We start from the raw sequence: 24,165 nt of genomic DNA on the forward strand, positions 1-24,165 counted from the left end.
GCGAAAATGACACAAGGGGGATATACACGAGGCAAGCCACATGCATGGGCCAAAATGGTAAAATGGACTAAGTGTCATTTTGGTGATTAAGTATCCTTGGAGGTCGGGTACATGTGACTGGGAAATGTCTGGGACATAAAGTGAATGCGGAGTTCTGATTTGCGGTTCTGTTCTCCCGCAAGGGAAATGGTCAGAGAGAGAGACAAAGCAAATCTCAGAGTTTGCAGGAAAGGTCAGAAAAGACCTGCTGAGGATGGAAAACAGAAATTCTAGACCTAGGGAATGCATTCCCCAAAACAGTCCATTGGGAAAATGCTGAGGTTCTGAGGAGGGTCAGTCCCCAAATCAGGGACAGGAGACATTGCTCTGCGTTGGTACTTTCTTTTAACACGTTAAGCGCCCTGTCAGTCACCAGTGACTGGCACTATACTTTCTGTCCGGAAGACAAAACAGGCTGGGCGCTTAATGTGCTAATGAAAGGCATTCTGAGGTGACTGTGGGTTGTGCACACTTGTAAGTCTTGTGTATAAGAGTGTCTCTGTTGATATTTTGTGTCTTTGTTGTTTGGATCAATCTGTTTAAAGAGGGGGCATGTCACGCTTTGCTGGGGGCCCAGCTGCTTGTGGACAGGTTGCACACATGGCAGGGATTTCAGGAACTTTAAGGCATCAGTGGCCAAGAATTCAGGGTTTGAATTCTGAGAGACTTTTTGTTTGTGTGTCTGTAATGTAACTTTGGTTACTGATGTTTTTTGCTAGTTTCGTTTGCTCTTCACCGTTTTATGAACATAAGGAACCTTCTGTTTCTGAGCTGTGTGGGCTTTGTGCCCTTCAGAACCAAAGGTCACTTTGCTGTGCTGGGTTAAGATTTTAAGATTCTAAGGCTAATTTGAAAGTATAAAATTTGTGAAGGTTGCGTATGTGATAAGGTTGAAAAGAAATGTGTTAATCCAGGGAAGTTTAAACAAAGGCCTGACCACTAGCTAAAGTTGTAGCCTGCCTGTAACTAACAAACCATTATCTCCCATACCTGAGGCAAAATGGGTGGAGGAAGAGGAAAAGGGGGCAGTTTTAACCTGAAAAGCAGCTTTTAGGTTTCAAAGCAGCAGAATGAGAGGCAACACTTACAAAACCCACACAGGCGCTCTGGAGGGGCCAGGGCAGGGAAATCTTCAAAGCCCTGCCAGAATCATGCCTGGTATGCAGTCATTACACAGCATCAGTAGTGCCAGAACGGGGTGGTTGGTGCCTGCCTGTGATGTCCCAAACCACGCAGGTCGGCTGAAGCAGAACTGAGGTTGGCTATGTGGTGGTCACAGCTTGGTTGCTTCTGTGCTCATGGGGGCATAGCGGCGAGGGAATAGGCGGGCAGTAGGGGTGTCCTCCCAGCCTTTCTACGCAAAGGATAACAGTCCAAAAACATATTGTATGTGTCTGTGCTTCTGTGGCATTACTAGAATATAAGAATTTATTAGCCAGAATGAAAAGGGCTAATTCCGCCCTAACTGGTTTGGCTCAGTAGATGGAGCTTTGGCCTGTGGACTGAAGGGTCCCAGGTTCGATTCCAGTCAAGGACATATACCTTGGTTGCAGGCACATCCATGTTTCTAACTCTCTATCCCTCTCCCTTCCTCTCTGTAAAAAAAATCAATAAAATATATTTTAATAAAATAAAATGTATATATAGAAAGTGGTACCCCCTTTGAGCATACCTAAGTGAAATATATAGATGAATACTAGATATTCAGGGGTAAATTTAAGCTTAAAAGGGGGAAATAAAAATCTCTTCCACCAGTACTCACCATTAATAAAAACTAAGAAGGTGTGCATTTTTCCAAAACTATTCCCTGCAAAGTCAACTAGCATGTCCCTCTCCCAGGCATTTTTTTGGGGAGCAACCAAGTTGGTTGACCAGTTTAAAAGAAAATTATATCTCTGAGGTGGCATTTTTAAGGATTGGAAGTAAAACAGCAGAAACTGAGGTTCAGTAGAAACTAAGAGTTAAGCCAGTGAGCAGGGAAGTTTAAAATTCTAAATTTGGCTAGAAATAGATTCCATCCTTTCTTCAGAAATCAGGCAGAGGATAAATCCTTTAATGACGAAGGGGATACAAGGGTTGGCAACCGGAGTTGTTTATACTTTCCCTGGATACTGGCTGAACCAGGGTTCCGGGTATTGTGGAAATTCTCTTAATTCCTCATCCTAGAGTAGATCCCTAGGAAATTGAGTTCAGCAGGTACTTCAAACACATTACAGCCATCTCAGGCCCTTTTTAATCAAAGACAAGGGCTTGCCTGAGAGCAAGACATGAGGTACACTTCCCCCACAAGATAGGGAGGCAGGAGGGCGGCTTGTGTGTGAGCTTGGGTGGCCACGACAGTGGTAAGTGAGGTTAGTCCACCCGGCAGCCTTGTTTGCAACCTTCCGTGGGCAAGGTACCCCTCACTCCTAGATTCAGAGTAGGAACTCCCTTCAGCCTTGGCCAGGTGGGGGATGCCCCACTGGCAAGGACATCATTGTGAGCACAATGGATACAGGAAACATCCTTATGCGAGTACAATGGATACAGGAATCACCCTTGTGCACTTCTTTTTCTTTCTTCTTCTTTCTTTCAGATGGGAAACATGTCATCCACACTACATAAAGACAGCCCCTCGGATGCATCCTCAAAAATTAGGATAATTTGCCCTAACCGGTTTGGCTCAGTGGGTAGAGTGTCAGCCTGTGGAAGGAAAGGTCCCAGGTTCGATTCTGGCGAAGGGCATGTGCCTTGGTTGCGAGCACATCCAGTAGGAGGTGTGCAAGAGGCAGCTGATCGATGTTTCTCTATCATCGATGTTTCTAACTCTCTATCCATCTCCCTTCCTCTCTGTAAAAAAATCAATAAAATATATTTTTTTAAAAATTAGGATAATTTGACCCACAAATCTTAAAGAAATAATGCCTGATTTTTCTCTGCACTAAGGTTTAGCCTCAATACCAACTAGCAAATGGGGAAAGTTGGCCCCCAGAAGGAAGCCTCAAGTATAACACCATCCTACAATTAGATCTTTTCTGTAGGAAAAATGGAAAATAGTTGGAAGTCCCATATGTCCAGACTTACTTTACTCTAGGGCAGTGGTCAGCAAACTGCGGCTCGCGAGCCCCATGCGGCTCTTTGGCCCTTTGGGTGTGGCTCTTCCACAAAATACCACGTGCGGGCACGCACGTACAGTGTGATTGAAACTTCGTGGCCCATGTGCAGAAGTCGGTTTTCGGAAAGGAGATAGACGAAACAAGTATACAAGATGAGTGTGGATGGGAGAGTTGGAAGGGGTCGACCTCAGCGAACGTACCTCAATCAGATTGAGGAAGTTTTTAGCAAAGGCTAGCTTAGGAGTACTCTAATTAAGTTAATAACAATGCACCTACCTATATAGTTTAAGTTTTAAAAATTTGGCTCTCAAAAGAAATTTCAATCGTTGTACTGTTGATATTTGGCTCTGTTGACTAATGAGTTTGCCGACCACTGCTCTAGGGGACAAGCCAGAGGCAGGTGGAAAACCATAAACTTGTTCCTTCGCTCCTGGCAATAACAACCCAAAGTTCACCAAGGGAGAAGGCGGAGGCCATGCCCCCACCTAGGAATAAGCCAAGATTAACTTGCCCCAAGACAGATGAAGGATCTGATCATACTTTAGCCCAGATCCCCTTCTCACCCTGGGACATGAAATAAATTAAAAGTGATTTAGGAAAGTTCTTGGAAGATCCTAATATATTAAGATCTTCCAAAACCTCAAATGTTTGACCTCTCATATAGAGTCATATGCTCATATTAAACCTGACCCTCTCAGCTGCTGAAAAGCAAGGTCCTGAAACTGAGAGGTGGAAAAGAAAGCACTGCCAGTTCCATATTAAGGAAGGCCTCGGACGTAGTAAAACAAAGCCTATTAATTACTCTAAATTAACCACCATTCATCAAGGGGCTGACGAAAACCCCCTCAGCTTTTTAGAAAGGTTCAGGGAGGCTTTGGTTAAGCACACCAACATTACCCAGATTCAGAATTGGGACAACTAATTTTAAAGAACAATTTTATCACTCAGGCTGTCCCAGACATCAGGAGGTTGCAAGAATTGGCTATTGGTCCCAAGACTAATTTAGAGAATCTCCTGAAAGTTACAACCGCTGTGTTCCACAACAGAGACCAGGATAAGGAAAAAAGAGAAACAAGAGAAGCCAGGCCAAAACCAAGGCTCTTGGTCTGTGCTTTGGGAGTAGGAGCCCCAGGCAGAGCCTGGAGGAGAACGGTCAGTCCAGCTTATCTGCTACAAATGTGGCCAGGTCAGACATATACGCCCAAGCTGCCCCAAAGGGTGTGGTAAACCCCCAAAGCCCTGTCCTGTCAAGGAAACCACTGGGAGTGGGACTGCTCCCAGAGACTGAGGTCCCTTGGGGTGGGGCTGGCCACCCAGCTGGCCCCACAGGACTGACGGGGCTGAGGGACCCCAAACCCGGCTCCTCAGAGGACTGCCACCTCCACCCAGGAGCCCTGGGTAAGCCTGATAGTGGGGGGCAAGGAAACTAATTTCCTCCCTGACGTTGGAGCCCCTTCTCTGTACTCCTCCCAAACCCTCAGTAAATCATCCTCAGAGGCTGTAGTCATTACAGACATGTCTGGAAAGGCAATAAAGAAATATTTTTCTCCGCCTTTAGGGTGCAGCTGGGGTGAGTTGCCTCTTTCCCATGCCTTCCTGATCCTGCAGAAAGTCTCACATCCACTTCAGAGACAGTATCCTCTCAACCCTGAGGCTCGAGAAGGACTCAATATTCTAATAGTCCATCTATTTCAGAAGCCCAAGGTTTATCAAAACCTGTCATAGTTCTTACAATACCCCCATCGTAGGGGTATAAGAGCGTAATAGAGGAGGACTAGTTCAGGACTTATAACTAGTAAATAAGGCAGTGATTCCTTTCCACCCAAGGGTCCCTAACCCTTACACTCTACTTGCCCAGATTCCGGAGGACACAAAGTGGTTTACAGTACTAGATCTCAAGGATGCCTTTTTCTGTATGTACCCCTACATCCTAACTCACAGTCCCTATGTGACTTTATTTTTTTTTTAAATCTTTTTCCATTTCTACTTTCTCTTTAATATATTTTATTGATTTTTTTACAGAGAGGAAGGGAGAGAGATAGAGAGTTAGAAACATCGATGAGAGAGAAACATCGATCAGCTGTCTCCTGCACATCTCCCACTGGGGATGTGCCCGCAACCCAGGTACATGCCCTTGACCGGAATTGAACCTGGGACCTTTCAGTCCGCAGGCCGACGCTCTATCCACTGAGCCAAACCGGGTTCGGCCCTATGTGACTTTAGAACAGCGGTTCTCAACCTGTGGGTCCCAACCCCTTCAGGTGTTGAACGACCCTTTCACAGGGGTCGCCTAAGACCATCAGAAAACACATATATAATTACATATTGTTTTTGTGATTAATCACTATGCTTTAATTATGTTCAATTTGTAACAATGAAATTGGGGGTCACCACAACATGAGGAACTGTATTAAAGGGTTACAGCATTAGGAAGGTTGAGAACCACTGCTTTAGAAGATCCCTAATAATCAAAGCCATCAGCTAACATGGTCAGTACTGCCTCAGGATTTTTGGGAATTGCCCTCATTTATTTAGGCAGGTCTTTAAACAACTCAAAAGGCTCCTTTTACAGGCCCCGGCTTTAAGTCTCCCAACAGGTCAGCAGCCTCAACTCCCAAATCCATCTGTTTCAAGTGAGCCTTGAATGCCAGCACAGGAGGAGGACGAAACTGTACTGTCATCAACTGAATCACCAGATTCCTATTTGTGTGAGCCTCTAGGACCAGAAACTTCTCTTTTGATGGGATCCTAAAGAGTTAATGAGTACCAGATAAGTAACATACTCTGATATTTCTAGATAAATCAATCTTTTCATCTTTTTAATAGTTCTTATTCTGTCTTTTTTTAAGTATCACCTAAACCCTCAGCTGGTACCTGAAGAAGACCTTTTCTGCCCTTGCTGGGACCTAGAAACCCCATAAGATGTTCCTACTTATAGCTCCTTTTTGTATCCCTGACATAGCAAATTTTTCAGCCATTCTGGCTTCCCAAATCCCTGACCACTAAGTATGTTATAAGCAGCCAAATTCAGGGTCAAATAATCTCAATTGGATATTTATCTCCCATATCCCTAGAATAAAATGTACTAAATCTTAGTCTATAGGACAACGTATGCTACCACTACCACCAACCAAATCAGGACTACTTCTCAAATTTCTGAGAATACTGACCAGAATTTTAAGGACATCCACAAGTCTATAGTCTCTAACACACATGGTCCTTACTCACAGACAAGCCCTTGGTTAGCTGAACAGAGCAGAGTCTGTGCTATGGATAACACTTCTTGCTGCAAGCAGCTTAGCGAAAGGCAAGACCTCACAATCCCTTTCCCCAGATGTCCAGGTACTAATTATATGATGCCATCCCTATTAGCTAGCTCCCCTTCTCAGACTCTTGTTCATGCTGTTTTTTATTATTCATCTTTAACCATTACCTGTTTATGTTTCATATCCTCATATTTAGAAGCCCTAAAGCTAAAATGGTCCTTCGCATGGAACTGCCAAAAAAGGCCGCTACATGCATTGTCCATGGAACCTTACACTGCCCACTTCCAATGGGACCCTGACTGCCAACCCCAAACTACGACCCCTTTGCCAACAAGAAGCAGCCAGAAAGACCCAGCATCCCCTGTCTTCAATGGTAGCTGGAGCTTTCTAATTGAAGGGGGGGCCTGGAATACGAATTTTTAGGGGTGAAATAGGCAGGTTTAGGGAATTTTTAAAAATTAAAAGGGTCCATAGAAAAAGCACAGGCTATGGAGCTGCAAAAAGTTACATTTCCATAAGACAAAGGAAAGGCAGAAGTTACATTTCCATAAGACAAGGGAACTAGGAGTTGTCAAAGGTCTATACTTACAAAATAAAGGAGGGCCTTACCTATGTGAGGTTTGACCTTTGAGCTCAGGAGTTGCTATACTGACCAAGTCAAAGGCGAATAGTGGCCAATAAGAGGGGATATTGAGGCACAAAAACTGCAGCCTTTATAAACCAGGGAAAAGGAACTCAGTGGGACGCTTTCCTCCTCCCCATGTGGGAGTCTGTATTTGTCTATAATAACAAAAGCATAATATGCTAATTAGACCGGATGTCCTTCCAGACATCTTTCCGGACAACCTTCCAAATGAAACCAGGGGTGCGAGAGAAGCCCAACGATAAAACTGAAAATAAATAAGGAATGTTTTATTGACATCTAAATTGCTGAATAAGTCTGAGTTTTGTTTTGATAATGCAAATTCCCACAACTGCCACCCAGCTGTGTGAAAATTATCACAATTCATCTTAATAAAAACTGACATAGTATCAACACCACAACTTTAGTGAAGTCAGAGTAGGAATGGATACAATGGATCCAATCAACTGATCCTCTCACCTCACTGAATGAGAAACAGGAGGGGCTGGCAATTAACTACAGTGGATCACTGAGAACCACAGCCACTGTCTTAGCCTACACAAACAAAAAAAGTTTAAAGGAATTCCAAGTTAAAGGAGTATCTTGATTTAAAATTTTTAATGGATGAGATGAAATAGATACAAAAAAGAGTAAGTAAAAATAGAGAATTTCTTCAGATTAAGGCACAAATGACAAGGCATCATACTACTACATTTAAGAAATAAGATTTAATCTAAATGTAAAATACAACTTTTCTCTCAAAAACAAATGCATTTACTATGTCCTTTATTGGAACAAACAAGTCTACAGCTGAAAATGTACAATTAAAAACTTTCAGACAAAAATCAACAGGTACAGTCAAGTTAAATTGGTTTTTACTAAAGTAAATAAATTAAAATTGAGTATTCAAGTTCAAGAGCATATTTTTTTTTCTTTTAAAGGGACTATTCCATTTTAAAATTCTATAGTGAACTGAAACATAAAAACTTCAAATAAAGCTTTCTTTAACACCTGAAGTAGTAGCATACAATCCAAATTGGCTATATTTTTTTATTAACATAACTATAGGCACAGTGCACAAAATTTGTGCACTCGGCGGGGGTGGGGGTGAGGGGGGGGGCTCAGCCTGGCCTGAGCCCTCTCACAGTCAGACATCCTTAGCGCTGTTTCAAAGGCAGGAGAGACTCCCGCACCACCGCTGACCTTGCCAGCCATGAGCCCAGCTTCTTGTTGACCAGTGCTCCCCCTGTTGGAGCACATTGACCACCAGGGGGAAGCTCCTGTGTTGAGAGTCTGCCCCATGGTGGTCAGTGTGGGACATTATGACCAGTCATTCTGCTGTTCAGTCGATTTGCATATTACCCCTTTATTATATAGGACGAGGGGCCCGGTGCACGAAATTCGTGCACTGGGTGTGTGTGTGGGGGGGGGGGGGAGGAGTGTCCCTCAGCCCAGCTTGCCCCCGCTCACATACTGGGAGCCCTCAGGCCTTGACCCCCATCACCCTCCAATCACAGGATTGGCCCCTTGCCCAGGCCTGACGCCTCTGATAGAGGCGTCAGGCCTGGGCAGGGGACCCTCATTTCCCCCCATCACTGGTTCTGCCCCCAGCCCAGGCCTGATGCCTCTGGCCCAGGCGTCAGGCCTGAGCAGGGGACCCCCAGACCCCTCCAATTGCTGGCTCTGCCCATTGCCCAGGCCTGATGCCTCGGCCAGAGGCGTAGACCCCCATCACCCTCCGATCGCCTGGTCGGCCCCTTGCCCAGGCCTGACGCTTCCGCCAGAGGTGTCAGGCTTGGACAGGGTACCCCCATCTCCCCCCGATCACTGGCTCTGACCCGGGCCTGAGGCCTCTGGCCCAGGAATCATGGCTGGGCAGGGGACCCCCATCTCCCTCTGATCGCTTGCTCCACCCCCTGCCCAAGCCTGACGCCTCTGACCCAGGCTTCAGGCCTGGGCAAGGGGACCATCATATCCCCCCAATCCCTGGCTCCACCCCCCATCCAGGCCTGATGCCTCTGGCCCAGGCATCAGGCCTGGGCAGGGGACCCCCAGCCCCCCGCCCAGGCCTGATGCCTCGGCCAGAGGAGTTGATCCTCATCACCCTCCGATCACCAGTCACCGGATCGGCCCCTTGACCAGGCCTGAGGCCTCCGGCAGAGGTGTCAGGCCTGGGCAGGGGACCCCCAGCTCCTGGCAGTTGCAGGCTCCGCCCCTGCCCAGGCCTAACGCCTCTGGCCTAGGCGTCTGGCCCGGGCAGCGTGGACCTGCAGTGGCAGCGGGGGGCCCCGCAATCACACGGGCTCCGCCCCTGCCCCAGCAGGATGCCTCTGGCTGAGGCGTCCGGCCCGGGCAGTGGGGGCCCGCAGCTGCAGCGGCCCCGCGACCGTGGGCTCCACTTTAGGCCCAGGCAAGGGACACCTTTGCCCTGCCCCCCACCTCTTAGCTCCCCCCTGGGTTTCTGATCACTGTCAGTGGCAGGGGGCTTCTTCCTGCTTACCCTTTCGCCTCCCTGCATTGTGCCTACATATGCAAATTAACCGCCATCTTGTTGGCAGTTAACTGCCAATCTTAGTTGGCAGTTAATTTGCATATAGCCCTGATTAGCCAACGAAAAGGGTAGCATCGTACACCAATTACCATTTTTCTCTTTTATTAGTGTAGATAAGTATGTATTGATATTCTCAAATTTATGATATAACAGTAAAACCTCATATTAGATTCATTATAGAAAAGTGATTATTTTCTATTATTATATAAACTAATCAGCACTTACCTGAACACAAAGCAATAAGGAGGGAGTTTTAATGCACATACAGAAAGATAAAAATCATTCTTTTTTATTTTTAAACTAAATTTACTGGGCGGACAATGGTTACTGTAATAAGATCACATAGATTTCAAGTATACAGATAATGTATCATAGAATATATGATATATATATATGTGTATATATATATATGTGTGTGTGTGTGTGTGTATATATATATATATATATATATATATATATATGTCAAATATATGGTGATGCAAGAAGATTTGACATTGGGTGGTGGGCACACGAAAATTTCATTCTCATTAATGGCCAATGCCAAGTACCACGTTAAATGTATTTTAATGTATAATTATAAGTCCTTTCTTATTTAAACCATACAAAGTCATAGGAGTCTCTATCTCATTCCTCAGGTGTGAAGAGTAGGGATAAGTGAAGTTAACTTGCCCAGGCCACACTTACTAAAACGAGAGAGCCAGGCTCCATTCAAAGCTATCCCTGGCCTCAAAGTGTGGACTGTTCTAATGATAACATAGAAACTTAGCATCTGTTCAAGTAAGAACTAATTGACACAAAGAAGTAATACATTTCTAACTAGAAATTCTGAAAAGAAAAATGAACATTCTGTTTTTGATGTGCTGTAACTAATAAAGTATAGGTTAGATGAGCTAAGTGTTATAAGTAAGAATAATTATGACCATGTTAATCTTAGAAGGGAAGGCCAAGCTCAGATATTGACTAAATAATTAAGTAAATGGTATGGAATTTTCAAGACCTTCAAAAGATAGTTGCTAACTACTTTTGAAGACAGGCTAGTTAAATACTTTATGAAAACTTTGGTTTTTATTTGAGAGGAAAATTAATCAGTATGTGCGTCTGATGCAAAAAACAAGCTTTATATTTCAATGATTTTTCTATATTAATGTGACAAAATAAATACATATTTTCCAAAGAGGTCTCTTTTATTTTAACTCTAACCTTTATTTATTTATTTTTTTTGGTTAATCCTTACTGGATGATATTTTTTCCATTGAGCTTTATTTTTTTAAATATATTTTTTATTGATTTCCGGGAGGAATGGAAGGAGAGAGAGATAGAAACATCAATGATGAGAGAGAATCATAAATGGGCTGTCTTGTACTCAACCCCTATTGGGGATGGAGACCACAACCTGGTCATGTGCCCTGTCTGGGAATCAAACCATATGACCTCTTGGTTCATAGATCCACACTCAACCATGGAACCACAGGAGCCTGGCTCCATTTAGAGAGAGTGGAAGGGAGGGAGGAGAAAAGGAGAGTGATAGAGAGAGGGAAGGGGAGGGAGAGAATAGTGAAGGAGAGGGGGAGAGAGAGAGAGAGACAGACAGACAGACAAACAGACATTGATGTGAAAACAACACATAGATTGCTTCCAGAATGTGCCCTACCAGGCTGAAGATACAAATAGCAAACCAGGTATGTGCCATAGGAAATAATTTTTTCTTCTGAAAGTAGTAATAATTGTGATTTAAATAAGGAAGTTATATTTGACAGTTAAATACGGATGAATTGAAAATTTATATGTATGAAGTGAAAATAGGTTTCTAGGTGATAAAAATTAATAGTTCTGCTTGCAGATCAATTAACAATTTTCGAATAACAAAAGATGATGACTAAAGAGAAACAGCATCAAGGGGAAGATAAGACTTCCTTTTCTATGCATCTATAGGGTATCCCCCAAACATGTATACATACTTTAACAGTTCATAAGTTACTTAATTTTCACTTCTTGGTTTAACTGATTTGAAATAATGGGTGTAGCCAGACTAAGCTTTGAAGAAAAAAATTTATCCCAAAGTGCCACTAGACTATTTTTATGGGGATACATAAAAAAGTTTAAGGTACAAAACCTGCAACAGTGGACGAATTGAGGGTACACATATACTGAACAAAATGGTTCCTGATGTTTGTAATTTCATTGCTTCGAGTTATCAGCAGTGCCTGGACCAGAACAGTTATCAGTTTGAAATCAGGCATAGATTCTACTAAATTTTGAAAATGAACTGTATGTTAATAAACACTGACTTTATAATCATTCAAAGTGCATATATATTTTTGAGGGAACATCCTGTATTTGTCTCCATTTCTGGAAATAAGCAGTGGTTTAAGGATGAGCAACTACATGCCAATTGTCACTGGTGCCCCATTCAAAGACCAACACCTAACCTACTCTAGAAAACAGCCTTTTAAAATAGGCCCAGTGAGATCTTTATTAAAAAAAACCAAAACAATTTCATTATACCTCAGGCCATAATTATACCTAAGTGGATTTAAAATTTTCTCTAACACTGACTTCACATTTTTCCTATTTTCCTAATTATATTTTACTAGAGGCCCAGTGCACAAAATTTGTGCACTGGGGGTGGGGGGGTGGGGGGGTGGGGGAAATGTCCCTCAGCCCAGCCAGCACCCTCTCCAATCTGGGACCCCTCAGGAAATGTCCAACTGCCGGTTTAGGCGGCAGTCGTACAACCCTCTCAAAATCCGGGACTGCTGGCTCCCAACCACTCATCTTCCTAACAGCCTGATCACCCCCTAACCACTCCCCTGCCAGCCTGATTGACGACTGACTGCTCCCCTGCCGGCCCAATTGCCCCCAACTGCCCTTCCCTGCTGGCCTGGTCGCCCCCAACTGCCCTCCCCTGCTGGCCTGGTCTCCCCCAACTGCCCTCCCCTGCTGGCCTGGTCGCCAATAACTGCCCTCCCTCCCCTGCTGGCCTGATCGCCCACAACTGCCCTCCCCTACCGGCCATCTTGTGCAAGGGTGTGATCGTCAATTTGCATATTATTTCTTTATTATATAGGATATGAGTTGTTCTGCATTGTGTTGTGGTGTTTTTTTGTGATACATAATTCCAATCTGTATTGTTCCTTAGACTCCTTGACTTTGAAATCTAAACCAGAAAGCAACACGGACATATGTGTCACTTTTATAAAACTAAGTACAGACCTCAGAGATACTGTAGGGTCAGTTACAATCAAAGCAATAAAGCAAATATCACAATAAAAAATGAGTCACATAAATTTTTTTAGTTTCCAAATGCATATAAAAGTGATTACACTGTATTATAATCTAGCATATATACAATAGCATTTATGTCTTAAAATGTACATAATTTGCCCTAACCAGTTTGGCTCAGTCGACAGAGCATTCGGCCCTCAGACCAAAGGGTCCCAGATTCTATTCCAGTCCAGAGCATAAACCTCAGTTGCGGGCTCAATCACCAGCCCTGGTCAGGGCATGTGCAGGAGACAACCAATTTATGTATCTCTCTCACATGGAGGTCTCTCTCTCTCTCTCTCTCTCTCTCTCTCTCTCATTTCCCCCTCCCACTTTCTCTAAAAAAAATCAATAGAAAAATATCCTCAGGTTAACAGCATATCCTTAGGATTAACAACAACAAGAAAAATGTACATACCTTAATTCAAAATACTTTTTATTGCTAAAAATGCTAACATTCACTTCATCCTTCAGTGAGTCATAAATTATTTGTGGGTGGAGGGTCTACCTTAAATTTTAAGGAATGCAATAGTCGCAAAACTCAATAAAGTAAAGTGCAACAAAACCAGGTATAGTAAGACTTCACTTAACATCATTGATAAGTTAATGGAAATGTGATAAAAACAACACATTTACCACAGGCTAATTGCTAAATATGAGTTAAGTTCCCACCACATCTCATCAACATTATAACAAAACAAGGTTGAACAAAACTATCCTATATAATAAAAGGGTAATATGCAAATCGACCAAACAGCAGAACAACTGGTCAGTATGACCCGCACTGACCACCAGGGGGCAGATGCTCAATGCAGGAGCTGCCCGCTAGTGGTCAGTGTGCTCCCACAAGGGGAGTGCCACTCAGCCAGAAGCCCAGAAGCCGAACTCATGGCTGGTGAGCGCAGCAGCAGTGGCGGGAGCCTCTCACACCTTCGAGACAGCACTAAGGATGTCCGACTGACAGCTTAGGCCCCCTCCCCACAAGGATCGGGCCTAAGCCATCAGTGGGACATCCCCCGAAGGCTCCCACACTATGAGTAGGCGCAGGTCGGGCTGAGGGATCCCCCCCTTCCCCGAGTGCACGAATCTCGTGCACTGGGCCTCTAGTGTTATATAAGGACCTGCTATATTCCTATAATTACTTGGTGTTATTCAATTGGTTTTATCACCAAAATTGAGATGGCCCAAGTAGAATTGGAATTTCGTAAAAGGGAAGTTATTCTTGGAAATTCCACCTTACATCCTATGAATATGCAGTTTTGCATACACACTAGATAATGAGCAATTTCTTCACAAGTTCCACTCAATTTCTTCCTTTCTCCTATACTGAATTGCCTAATTTGCCCTTACAGCCACCATGAAGATGATGAAGTTCCCTTTATAAGCAATCATCACATTTAAAATCATCTTTTCCCACAAGCCAGTTTCAATAACCTAATTTAGACAATACTTTATCAGCTCACAGAGTAGCTATTATATAACTATATCAACATGTATCTGTGATTTCTATTATAATTCTGTAATTTCTTAGTTATCACTCCACCATGACTACAAATACGTGAAAAAAAGATTTAACCGTTGAGATAATTTAAAAGAGAAAGACTTAGTCCTGTTCATCTTTGTTTACTTTCACTTAAAAAAGGAATTACCACAGCCTAAATGCTTGGTAAGGTATGTAACTGAATGAGAAGAACCCACTGGCAAACATTTCTGAGAACAAGGAAGATGGGTGTTTCTGAGCACCCTGCCTGTGCTTTCACTCCCATTGTCAGCCTACCTCTATGAGGCCATTACTAGGTCGAAGAGGAAGCTTAAAAATACAACACAGGCTTTGGAAAAACAACATTAGTTCTGTTGTTTCCCAATAGAAAAACCAGTAATGCCTATAGGGTTTGTAAAGAGTTTGATTTTATTAATCCCTTTGTCCCTTATATAGGAAAGCTGCAGGAGAATTTCTTCACTGATTGTCAAATTAACAGGTTTTAAAAATGATGTGGCTGAAAAATAATTTCTAGTTCTGCAAAGGGATACTTGTATACTTAAATGCATTCTATATATCAAAACTAAACACCATGGTAACCAGTAACTGTAGTGGATTCTGTGAAATGCCTTCCATTGAATTAATCTAGAGTATGTTTATTTTTCTCTTATTCCCCTTTTGCTTTAGGCTTTTCATCGATTTATTTTATCCTAATATCCTTTCACACTGACATAGGAAATATATGATGACAGAAAATAACATGTGTGTCATTGAGATACTGGTTCAAAGTTGGTACATAAACAATTAAGTCTCCTTTGTAATAAGTTATATTTCACAGGTGGTTAAAGACACATTAGTATTAGGAAGCTATAAATCATACATTTTATATTATTTTTCTAGTTATGATATAAGTGAAAAAATGATTTAACTCTGAGATCATTTAAAATTATATATTTTAAAGGAAAACAAAAACATGAGCCATTTTGAAAACAACAAAGCTTGTTTAACTGAAAGTTCTTTGAAGAAATATCAATGCTTCTCCAACATTTAAAAGGTAAAAGAGAAGAGGAGGAAAAAAGTGAAAGCAGTTACAACTCTGTGAATATAACACCACCCCCAAATTCAAGATGAATTTCACAGCTTGTTTTAAAACACTAACATTCAAGCCTCAGACTCTGGGCTTGAGCTCCGGGTAAATTAAAGTTTCAGCATCCAGACATTCCCTAAAGAGATGAAATCTGGACGTGCCGCAGTTAGGAAGATACAACAGGAATGTAGTACAATTGTTCAAATACCCATCACATGCTTGTATTTAAATTACATCTGTTTTTTACAACACATGATGCTTGTAATTCCTTAGCCACAGTTTAAACCATGTTCTAAGTCCTCAGTCACTGGTCTAAGGCAACTTTTCAGCTTTTCCTTCTCACAGTGTAAACAAAGTTAAAATAGCCCAGCCTATATTCTTCAGTGGTTGGGCATCGCCCTATGAAACAGGAGGTTCCAGTTGGGGCACATGCCTAGGACAGTGATGGTGAACCTTTTGAGCTCAGCATGTCAGCATTTTGAAAAACCCTAACTTAACTCTGGTGCCGTGTCACATATAGAAATTTTTTGATATCTGCAACCATAGTAAAACAAAGATGTATATTTTTGATAATTATTTTATATATTTAAATGCCATTTAACAAAGAAAAATCACCCAAAAAAATGAGTTTGCGTGTCACCTCTGACACGCATGTCATAGATTCGCCACCACTGGCCTAGGATGTGGCCTCGATCCCTAATAGGAGGCCTGCAGAAGGCAGCCAATCAAAGAGTCTCTCATTATTGATGTTCCTATCTCTTTCTCCCTCTCCCTTCCTCTCTGAAATAAATAAAAATATATTGGAAAAAAATATTGCTGGTGGGTCACTAGGAATAATAGTGAGTGGCACCACTACTACATAAAATAAATACTTCACCATGTAATCATTAGGTGGGTAAATAAATGAGAATGTGGTAAAACTTCCACAAGTTAAATGTGTATGGTTAGTGTCCCTGGGAAGGACCTGACGCACTTTGCCTATCCATAGCAGAAGCCCATAAACCACTAGCTGCAAAATCAATTCATAATATGTATTTGAGTATATTAAAACAAAACAATTCTTTCACAGAAAAAAGCAGCAGAATGAGAGAAACTCATATAACATTTTAAGTTTTTAAGGATATATGATCTCTAAAAGGATGAAGCCATATTAACAAACAATATAAAATTTTCACATCTGAATGTGCAGATATTGAAGAGAAGGAACCATAGGCCACAGAGTAGGAAGTAAGCTATAGCTTGTCTTACTTTTTAAAATACCAAACATAGTCATAAAAATCCTACAAAATTAAGGAACTAAATAAACATAAACAATAAGCTCTTGCCCTCAACTTTGCAAATTCATCTGGAGTTCTGACACTAAAGTCTATCATTGATTTATAGCAAAGTAAAATGCCTGTACAGATGTAATGAACAATAAATTTATTTGGATAATTTGAATGCTTGATTTCTTCATCAGCCTAAGTGCCTTCTGTGATTATGATATATACATATGAATTAAGTGGCAGTTGCCACAAATGAAAATATTTCCATTAAGCATATGCTAAATCAACACCACTCTATATCTGAGCATAAATGAAGATAAAACACTCCACATTATGATTCAATTAAAAACCTCCAAGATACATTACCTGCCGCCTCGAGCACTGAAAGGCACTACATGGATTCCCAGAGGCCCTCCATCGTTGGGGACGTGTACGAGCTTTACCATATCACTGTGAGACAATGATGAATGAGGGAGCATGAACATGGACTGTAAACAAACCAAACCGAAACAACAAAACATAACAACAAAAAAAAAAAAACCAGACAATAACACAGACACACAATAAACAACAAAAGAGAACAACAACAAAAAAATCCCACCAAGCACACAAGCATGTACATACACATTCTGGAATATAAGCATGGTGATGAAGGCAACATTAAACACTACATACCCGAACACTAGTCTGACGGCATGGAGGGAGAACAATCATCAGAAATAACTACATTAAAAATGACACAGAACCATTTCTCTGGGACCATACTCTTCTGTGTAATACAAGTACGCATTTTCAAGTCAAATCTCTAGATTTCCAATGAAAAATTTCCATCCCAATATCTACTTCAAGGGCAATGAAGATTAACTGAATAAAGGTGTTCCAAGCTACAGAGCACTTTATAATTTACGAAGAGCTCGTAAATATGTCACATCATTGACCCTTCCAATAATCCAATAAAGTTGAAGTTTTTACTCCTGTGGACTGGTGACAGTCCAGATGTAATCCAGCAATCCTGACTTCCCACCATTCCATAACAGTTTAAGTTGCCATTTCTTAAACCACTGCAAGTGCAGGTTATGAAACTCCTTTTTCAAAGCCAATAAATTTCCAATAAAAAACAAATCATTTTCATAAAAGTGTTTGCAAATGGACATTAAAGTAACAAAGCTATTTATATAAAGTAACTTCTATTATATGAAGTTACTTCTATTATATAAATAATTTACTATTAATAAAATAAGCCCAAGTTTAATGAAAGCTGGTATAATTTAGAGAATGTAAACTTTCCAAACCATTTAAACGAGATTTCACTTTCTTTGTAGATTTTGTGTGCGCGTGCGTGTGTGTGTGTGTAGGGGGGGTGGGGTGGGGGTGGGGGGTACTGCATAGAAATCTAAGCAGTACTTATCTAACAAGCAATATTTGGAAATAGTATTTTAATTAAATATCTAGTTTAAATAACACCAACAACCATAAATGATTATCAATGGATTTGACAAAGGTCACAATATAGTTCTTATATATATAATGGAAAATGCCAATTCTTAAACTTCCTAAATAAAAGCCTGAGGTCATCCTATGTACTATGTATGTTCTGGTTATATAAGACAAAGGCTAAAGAAAAATAAAGATAGGAATATTGAGTAAAAACAAAATTGAAAATATGTGCATAGATTTAATCACATATACTAATTAGGACAAAATAAAAAAAAATTAACCATATTAAAGTAACACTAAATGGATTTTTATTTTAAAAAATATTTTCATAGAATTTTATAACATCCTATTTTAGATACTATTTACAATTTACACATTTTTTAATGATTGGTTTGTCCACTAGAAATAGTGTAGTTACTCTAATAATTATTGCTATTCTACGTTTTCTCTAAAAAGAACTATGACATGGCAAGTATTTCTTAAAAGAAAATACTTAGTGCTGGTTTCTCTATATCCAAACATAATCTGATTCTAGTGCCTAATCTCACTGAGGAAGTTCTTAGAAACTTCTCTTGGAAGACCCAAAGAAGAAAGAGTTCAAATGTTAATGTCTAGATCCCCTAACTTTTACTGATAGTCAAAGAAAAAAATTCAAAATGACTGACCTCCCTGATAACCCCTTCCATTTAAACATGCCAATATTTAAGATAATTGTACAGTTGTGATAATAATATAAGAAAATGTTACTCTGTCCTTTCATACTTAAAATCATGTTCAGGTCCCTAACCTATGACCTATAATTTTTCAAATGCCTTTGAGAGATTCTATTTTTTCAAATCAAAATATATATGCTAAAATAGCTAATGCTTATATGATTCAAATAGTTTTTCAGTTAAAGTATGTTTATAATTTTTTTTAAATTTAGCTAAGTTGCACAACAAATGACCAAAATACTGACATACAAAGCAATCAAAATTAACAGTTCAAGTGCTGTAAACTCAGCAAACATTTTTAATCAAACACTATTTTATATTATAACTTAAGAGTATTGGCTAAGGCATGAAACTCAGGACAGAGACATGTGAATTTCCATGCTATTCTTTTTAGATTAGATAATAACACAATCGATGAAAGATGCTCTTTGGAAAACAAACTAATGCAAGGCATGTTTTTAACTCAGCACAAACATCCTACACATGCCATATGTTTTTGGAACACTTTCTACTATCAGTGATGCTGCAGGTATATTACATATTTAATTAAAACCATCAGTAACTTACTCCAGAGAAAAGTTGGGAATGTTCTCCAAACCACTGTCAGCATGTCCAACAGGTTCAACACGACTGTTGTCTTCTGTCCCATCCTCATCCTAAAAACACGACACAAAGAGAAGCACACTCTGTGTTAGATCTATTTCTAAAATGTGAAAGAAAGCTGGATAAAAGTGGAGTTTGGCAGGCATTATGATCATATTATAATTAGGTGTTTTCTCTACTGAAGGTGATTTTTAATAATAAGATGGGTATGTATATATGAAAAGTTGCATTTCAAAGCAATAGTCAACTTATTTAGCATTTCCTGGGAGGTGAAAAAGATACCAATGCAATAAGAAAACATTAGAACTTCTATTTAATGTTAACTTTATCATTTTTACTTCACTTTCTGGTGTATATTTTAGGAAGTAATTACATGTTACTACAATGTTATAGTATATTAATATATATGTACATGACACTGAGTATGTATGTTTAAAATTCTTACTAATCTAAACCAGGAGTCCTCAAACTTTTTAAACAGGGGGCCAATTCACTGTCCCTCAGACCGTTGGAGGGCCAGACTATAGTTTAAAAAAAAACTATCAACAAATTCCTATGCACACTGCACATATCTTATTTTGAAGTAAAAAAAAAAAACACGGGAACAAATACAATATTTGTATTTGCATGTGGCCTGCGGGCTGTAGTTTGAGGACCCCTAATCTAAACAGTTGAGACCATTATAATGCTTAATGACTACCAAAATTTGCAAAGTCATATTTGTCAGTCCCTAAATTCCACTAACACAGCTTGGCAAAATGAGTGTGCAGTAAGTACAATACTTGACTTGAATCCTTCATCCTATGAAATATCACTTAAAATTACTGAGCCAACTGACTAGAGTTACCTGAAAAGGGATTAAGACCTTAATTTTAAAGAATCACTTCTGCTTACTTCTGTTAATGAAGGACCAAGTAAAAGGTAAAGCACACAGAGCAACATAATCAACACTCACCTTGGTATCCTTACTTTTACAAAGGCAGTATCATGTAAAAATTATGTTCCAACATGTTGTACAAATTGGGATTGGGTAAGATACTGATACTCCAAAAGGTGCCATGTGGAATAAATGTGATGGTTTATAAAAACAAATGAAACATCACCCAAGACTATACCTTTTTTTATATAATCGTGGTCATTGTTTTTTCACTAGGGAGTTCACTAACAGTTAAGCCGCCTTCTCAGGATCATTTTGAATAATGATAAACATGCCTGACTGACATCAGTGGTCTTCTTAACCAAATTAGAATTTTTAGGAAAGACTCAGAGTTCCAAACACAGTGGCTAATAGGCTCTTGTGGGCTTTACCTTGGACCACAATGTTTTGGGCACCTACTAGATACTCTGTAAATACTTTGCTAATAGAAACAAAACCATACCTAAATACAATTTACTTAATCGACTGGTATTTCTTGGAATTTTATGTATATAATTAATGTATACAAATAACATGTGAAGTTTCTCCTTTCAACTATATAAATTAGATAACAGTAATTTTATACATGAACTTATACAACCACCTATATGAGATTCCATCATTAGCAAAAACTTTATATGTTTAAACATGTATTTGAGAGACCCATAATAGAAATGTGAATGCTGTCAACAGAGACATCAATCAACAAAATGATAAGCAAAGCTTATATGTTCAATTCACAGTGTCAAACAATACTACAGATTATTGAAGCAATATTAAGGCAAAGTAAAGCAGTTGATAATGTCCAACTGACATTTCCTCTGAGAATAGAATTTTTCTGAGTTGTACATGGGCCCACATAGCCTCACTGGTAGGTCACTGCATAAAGCTAAGCTACTTCAAGATATGATCCTGGCCGAAATCGGTTTGGCTCAGTGGATAGAGCGTCGGCCTACGGACTGAGAGGTCCCAGGTTCGATTCCGGTCAAGGGCATGTACCTGGGTTGCGGGCATATCCCCAGTAGGAGATGTGCAGGAGGCAGCTGATCGATGATTCTCTCTCATCGATGTTTCTAACTCTCTATCTCTCTCCCTTCCTCTCTGTAAAAAATCAATAAAATATATCAAAAAAAAAAAAGATATGATCCTGTGCTTTTAGAGGCTCCAATATGCACTTCTTAGTCCTTTACCTCTTTTCAGCACCAGCTTACATTTCAAAGTTAACCAACATCTTGAACCTGCCTAAGAACCACACTTTAAAATAAACAATTCCCAAAAGTATGCTTTTCCTTTGGGATTGAAAATAGGGGAGGAGAGCAAAGTGACTAAATCAGATTAAAAACATAAAGATAATCCTACAATTCAAAGACACTTTGTTTCAGTATTTATGAATAATTTAAGCACCACTGAAATACCACAATATATGAGCAACTGAAACACCTATGTTACACTATGAAAAGCAGTCATATAAATGAAATGCCCCAAACGACAGTGGTAAACAGTTACTGATAGTCTACACACTCATTGTTCCCACAGTGGCCATTATCAGGCCTCCAAGAGTGAGTAGAATATTATTTCATGAAGCTGCATATGATGTTCAGTTTAGATTGCAATACTCACTGATCTGAGGCTGGGCTGCAATTATGGTGGGAGCCACAACTTAGAATTTCCCAATTTCTGGATGTGGAAATATTAGCTCCTATATTGCTTTAGTTTTTGTTTTATACTTTTAAAAAGCAGTGACTGAACATAGTTAATTTTAACAAGAGTTATACACTGAATTCCATTATAAGCAGTCCAGTAGTCCTCCCTGATCTGAAGGGGGTACATTCCAAGACCCTCAGTGGGTGACTGAAACCACAGAAAGTTCCAAACACTATATATACTATGTTTTTTGCCTATAAATACATATCTATGATAAAATTTAAGTTATATAGTACAGTAAGGAATTGACAAATATAATAAAATAAAATAATTAAAATATACTGTAATAAGATTTATGTGAATGTGGACACCCTTTCCCCTCACATGAGGGATCTGATAAGTGCCTAATGGGCAGGGTGAGTATACAGCCTAGAGACACTGGACAAAGGAGTGAGTCATGTCCCAAGGGGGACAAAATGTGAAGACCCACAACTTAAAACTTATAAATTGTTTATTTATAGAGTTTTCCATTTAATATTTTTGGACTGCTATTGACAGCGGATAAGTGAAACCATAGAAAGCAAAACCATGGGTAAAGGAGACTACTGTAAATGAATATTGGTGTTATTTATGTCAAATTAATAATGAAGGCCCATAGTATTAATGCAAAGTACACAATGTTTTAAAAATCTCCAGGTGAGTCAATATACTTTTAAATTCTTTCCCTTTTCTCCATTTCATAGGAGGCTGTAGTGGTTAAGAGCTCAGATTAGAGAATTAAACAGATCTGGGTTTCAATGCCACCTCTACCATATGCCAATTTTATATCCTTAGGCAAGTTATACAGCCCTTTATATTTCTATCCCTCCTTCTTCTGTAAAATGGGGGGGGGGGGAATCTTCTTCATAGGACAATTGGGAGGAATAAGATGGTGCCTGACATACAGTAATTGCCCAATAAATGTTAACTATTATTGAAAAGAAAAATAGATTACATATAAAATATACCTCAATAAATATTTTGTAGTAACTTTACACAACTCCAAGATATTTTAAGAATACATATTCATCCATTCATACTCTGTGCCTTGCAATACAATTTAATATTAAACATATTACCTATTCAAATATATCATGTAGCATGTATATTCTAGAAACTTGCATAAAACCTGATATTTGTTGTACTTTACTGCACACAAAGTAATTTCATTATAAAATGCCCTGGCTGGTTTGGCTCAGTGGATAAAGCATTGGCGTAGGGACTGAAGGGTCCCAAGTTCAATTCTGGTCAAGGGCACATGCCTGGGTTGCGGGCTTGATTCCCAGCAGGGGAGTATAGGAGGCAGCCGATCAATAATTCTCTCTCATCATTGATGTTTCTATCTCTCTCTGACTCTCCCTTCTTCTGTGAAATCAATAAAAATATATATTTTTTAAAAAGCCTTTGGAATAAAAAAACATATTAAAAAATATAAGCAAACAAATACAGTATACAATCAATTAAATGGCAGGAGGGGGAAAACACTATTGGTGACTGGTTGAAGAAATTTTCAAACAGAAAACAGATGCCAAGGGCTGAAAAGGGTCTAGGATCTCACCCGACTTGAAAAGTCCTAAGTTAGCTTGCCATGGTTCCATGTGTGCTAGCTTAAGAAACAAGACTCCTTGTTTGAGACAAAGAACTGCTTATTACAGCAATAGCATTAGTTAGAGTATCATCCTTTATGCACCAGTTCTTCAAGCTAAAATTTTCACAGGGTGATTTGAAGAGGGCCAGGGGACACTGGCACACATAGAAGAAATATGAGCTTATAGAATGAGAATCTCTTATATACTCATTAAGAACTAGAGGCCCGGTGCACAAAATTCGTACACTGGGGTGGGGGTGGGGGTTGTCCCTCAGTCCAGCCTGCATCCTCTCCAATCTGGGACCCCTCGGGGGATGTCCGGCTACGGTTTTAGGCCCGATCTGATCCCTGTGGGATCAGGCCTAAACTGGTAGTCGGACATCCCTCTCACAATCCGGGACTGCTGGCTTCAAACCGCTCGCCTGCCTGCCTGCCTTATTGCCCTTAACCACTTCTGCCTGCCAGCCTGATCACTCCCTAACCACTCCCCTGCCAGCCTGATCGATGCCTGACTGGTCCCTTGCCAGCCCAATTGCCCCTAACTGCCCTCCCCTGC

General features: G+C 40.2%; 1 protein-coding gene across 7 annotated transcripts in view; it reads right to left on the reverse strand.

The window, feature by feature from the left end:
- PARD3 (par-3 family cell polarity regulator) overlaps nt 1–24,165 on the reverse strand; it is an 823,338-nt gene that overhangs the window by 364,006 nt on the left and 435,167 nt on the right. For all 7 annotated transcript variants that reach the window (XM_081109711.1, XM_081109709.1, XM_081109710.1 and 4 more), the window contains exons 6-7: nt 19,387–19,475; nt 17,036–17,119 (exon numbers count right to left, since the gene is read on the reverse strand). In XM_081109711.1, coding sequence (XP_080965837.1) covers nt 17,036–17,119; nt 19,387–19,475 — 173 coding nt within the window. The remainder of the gene's footprint in view (nt 1–17,035; nt 17,120–19,386; nt 19,476–24,165) is intronic.

Source organism: Myotis nattereri, assembly GCF_964212035.1.
Source record: "Myotis nattereri genome assembly, chromosome: 1".
NCBI lineage: Eukaryota > Metazoa > Chordata > Mammalia > Chiroptera > Vespertilionidae > Myotis > Myotis nattereri.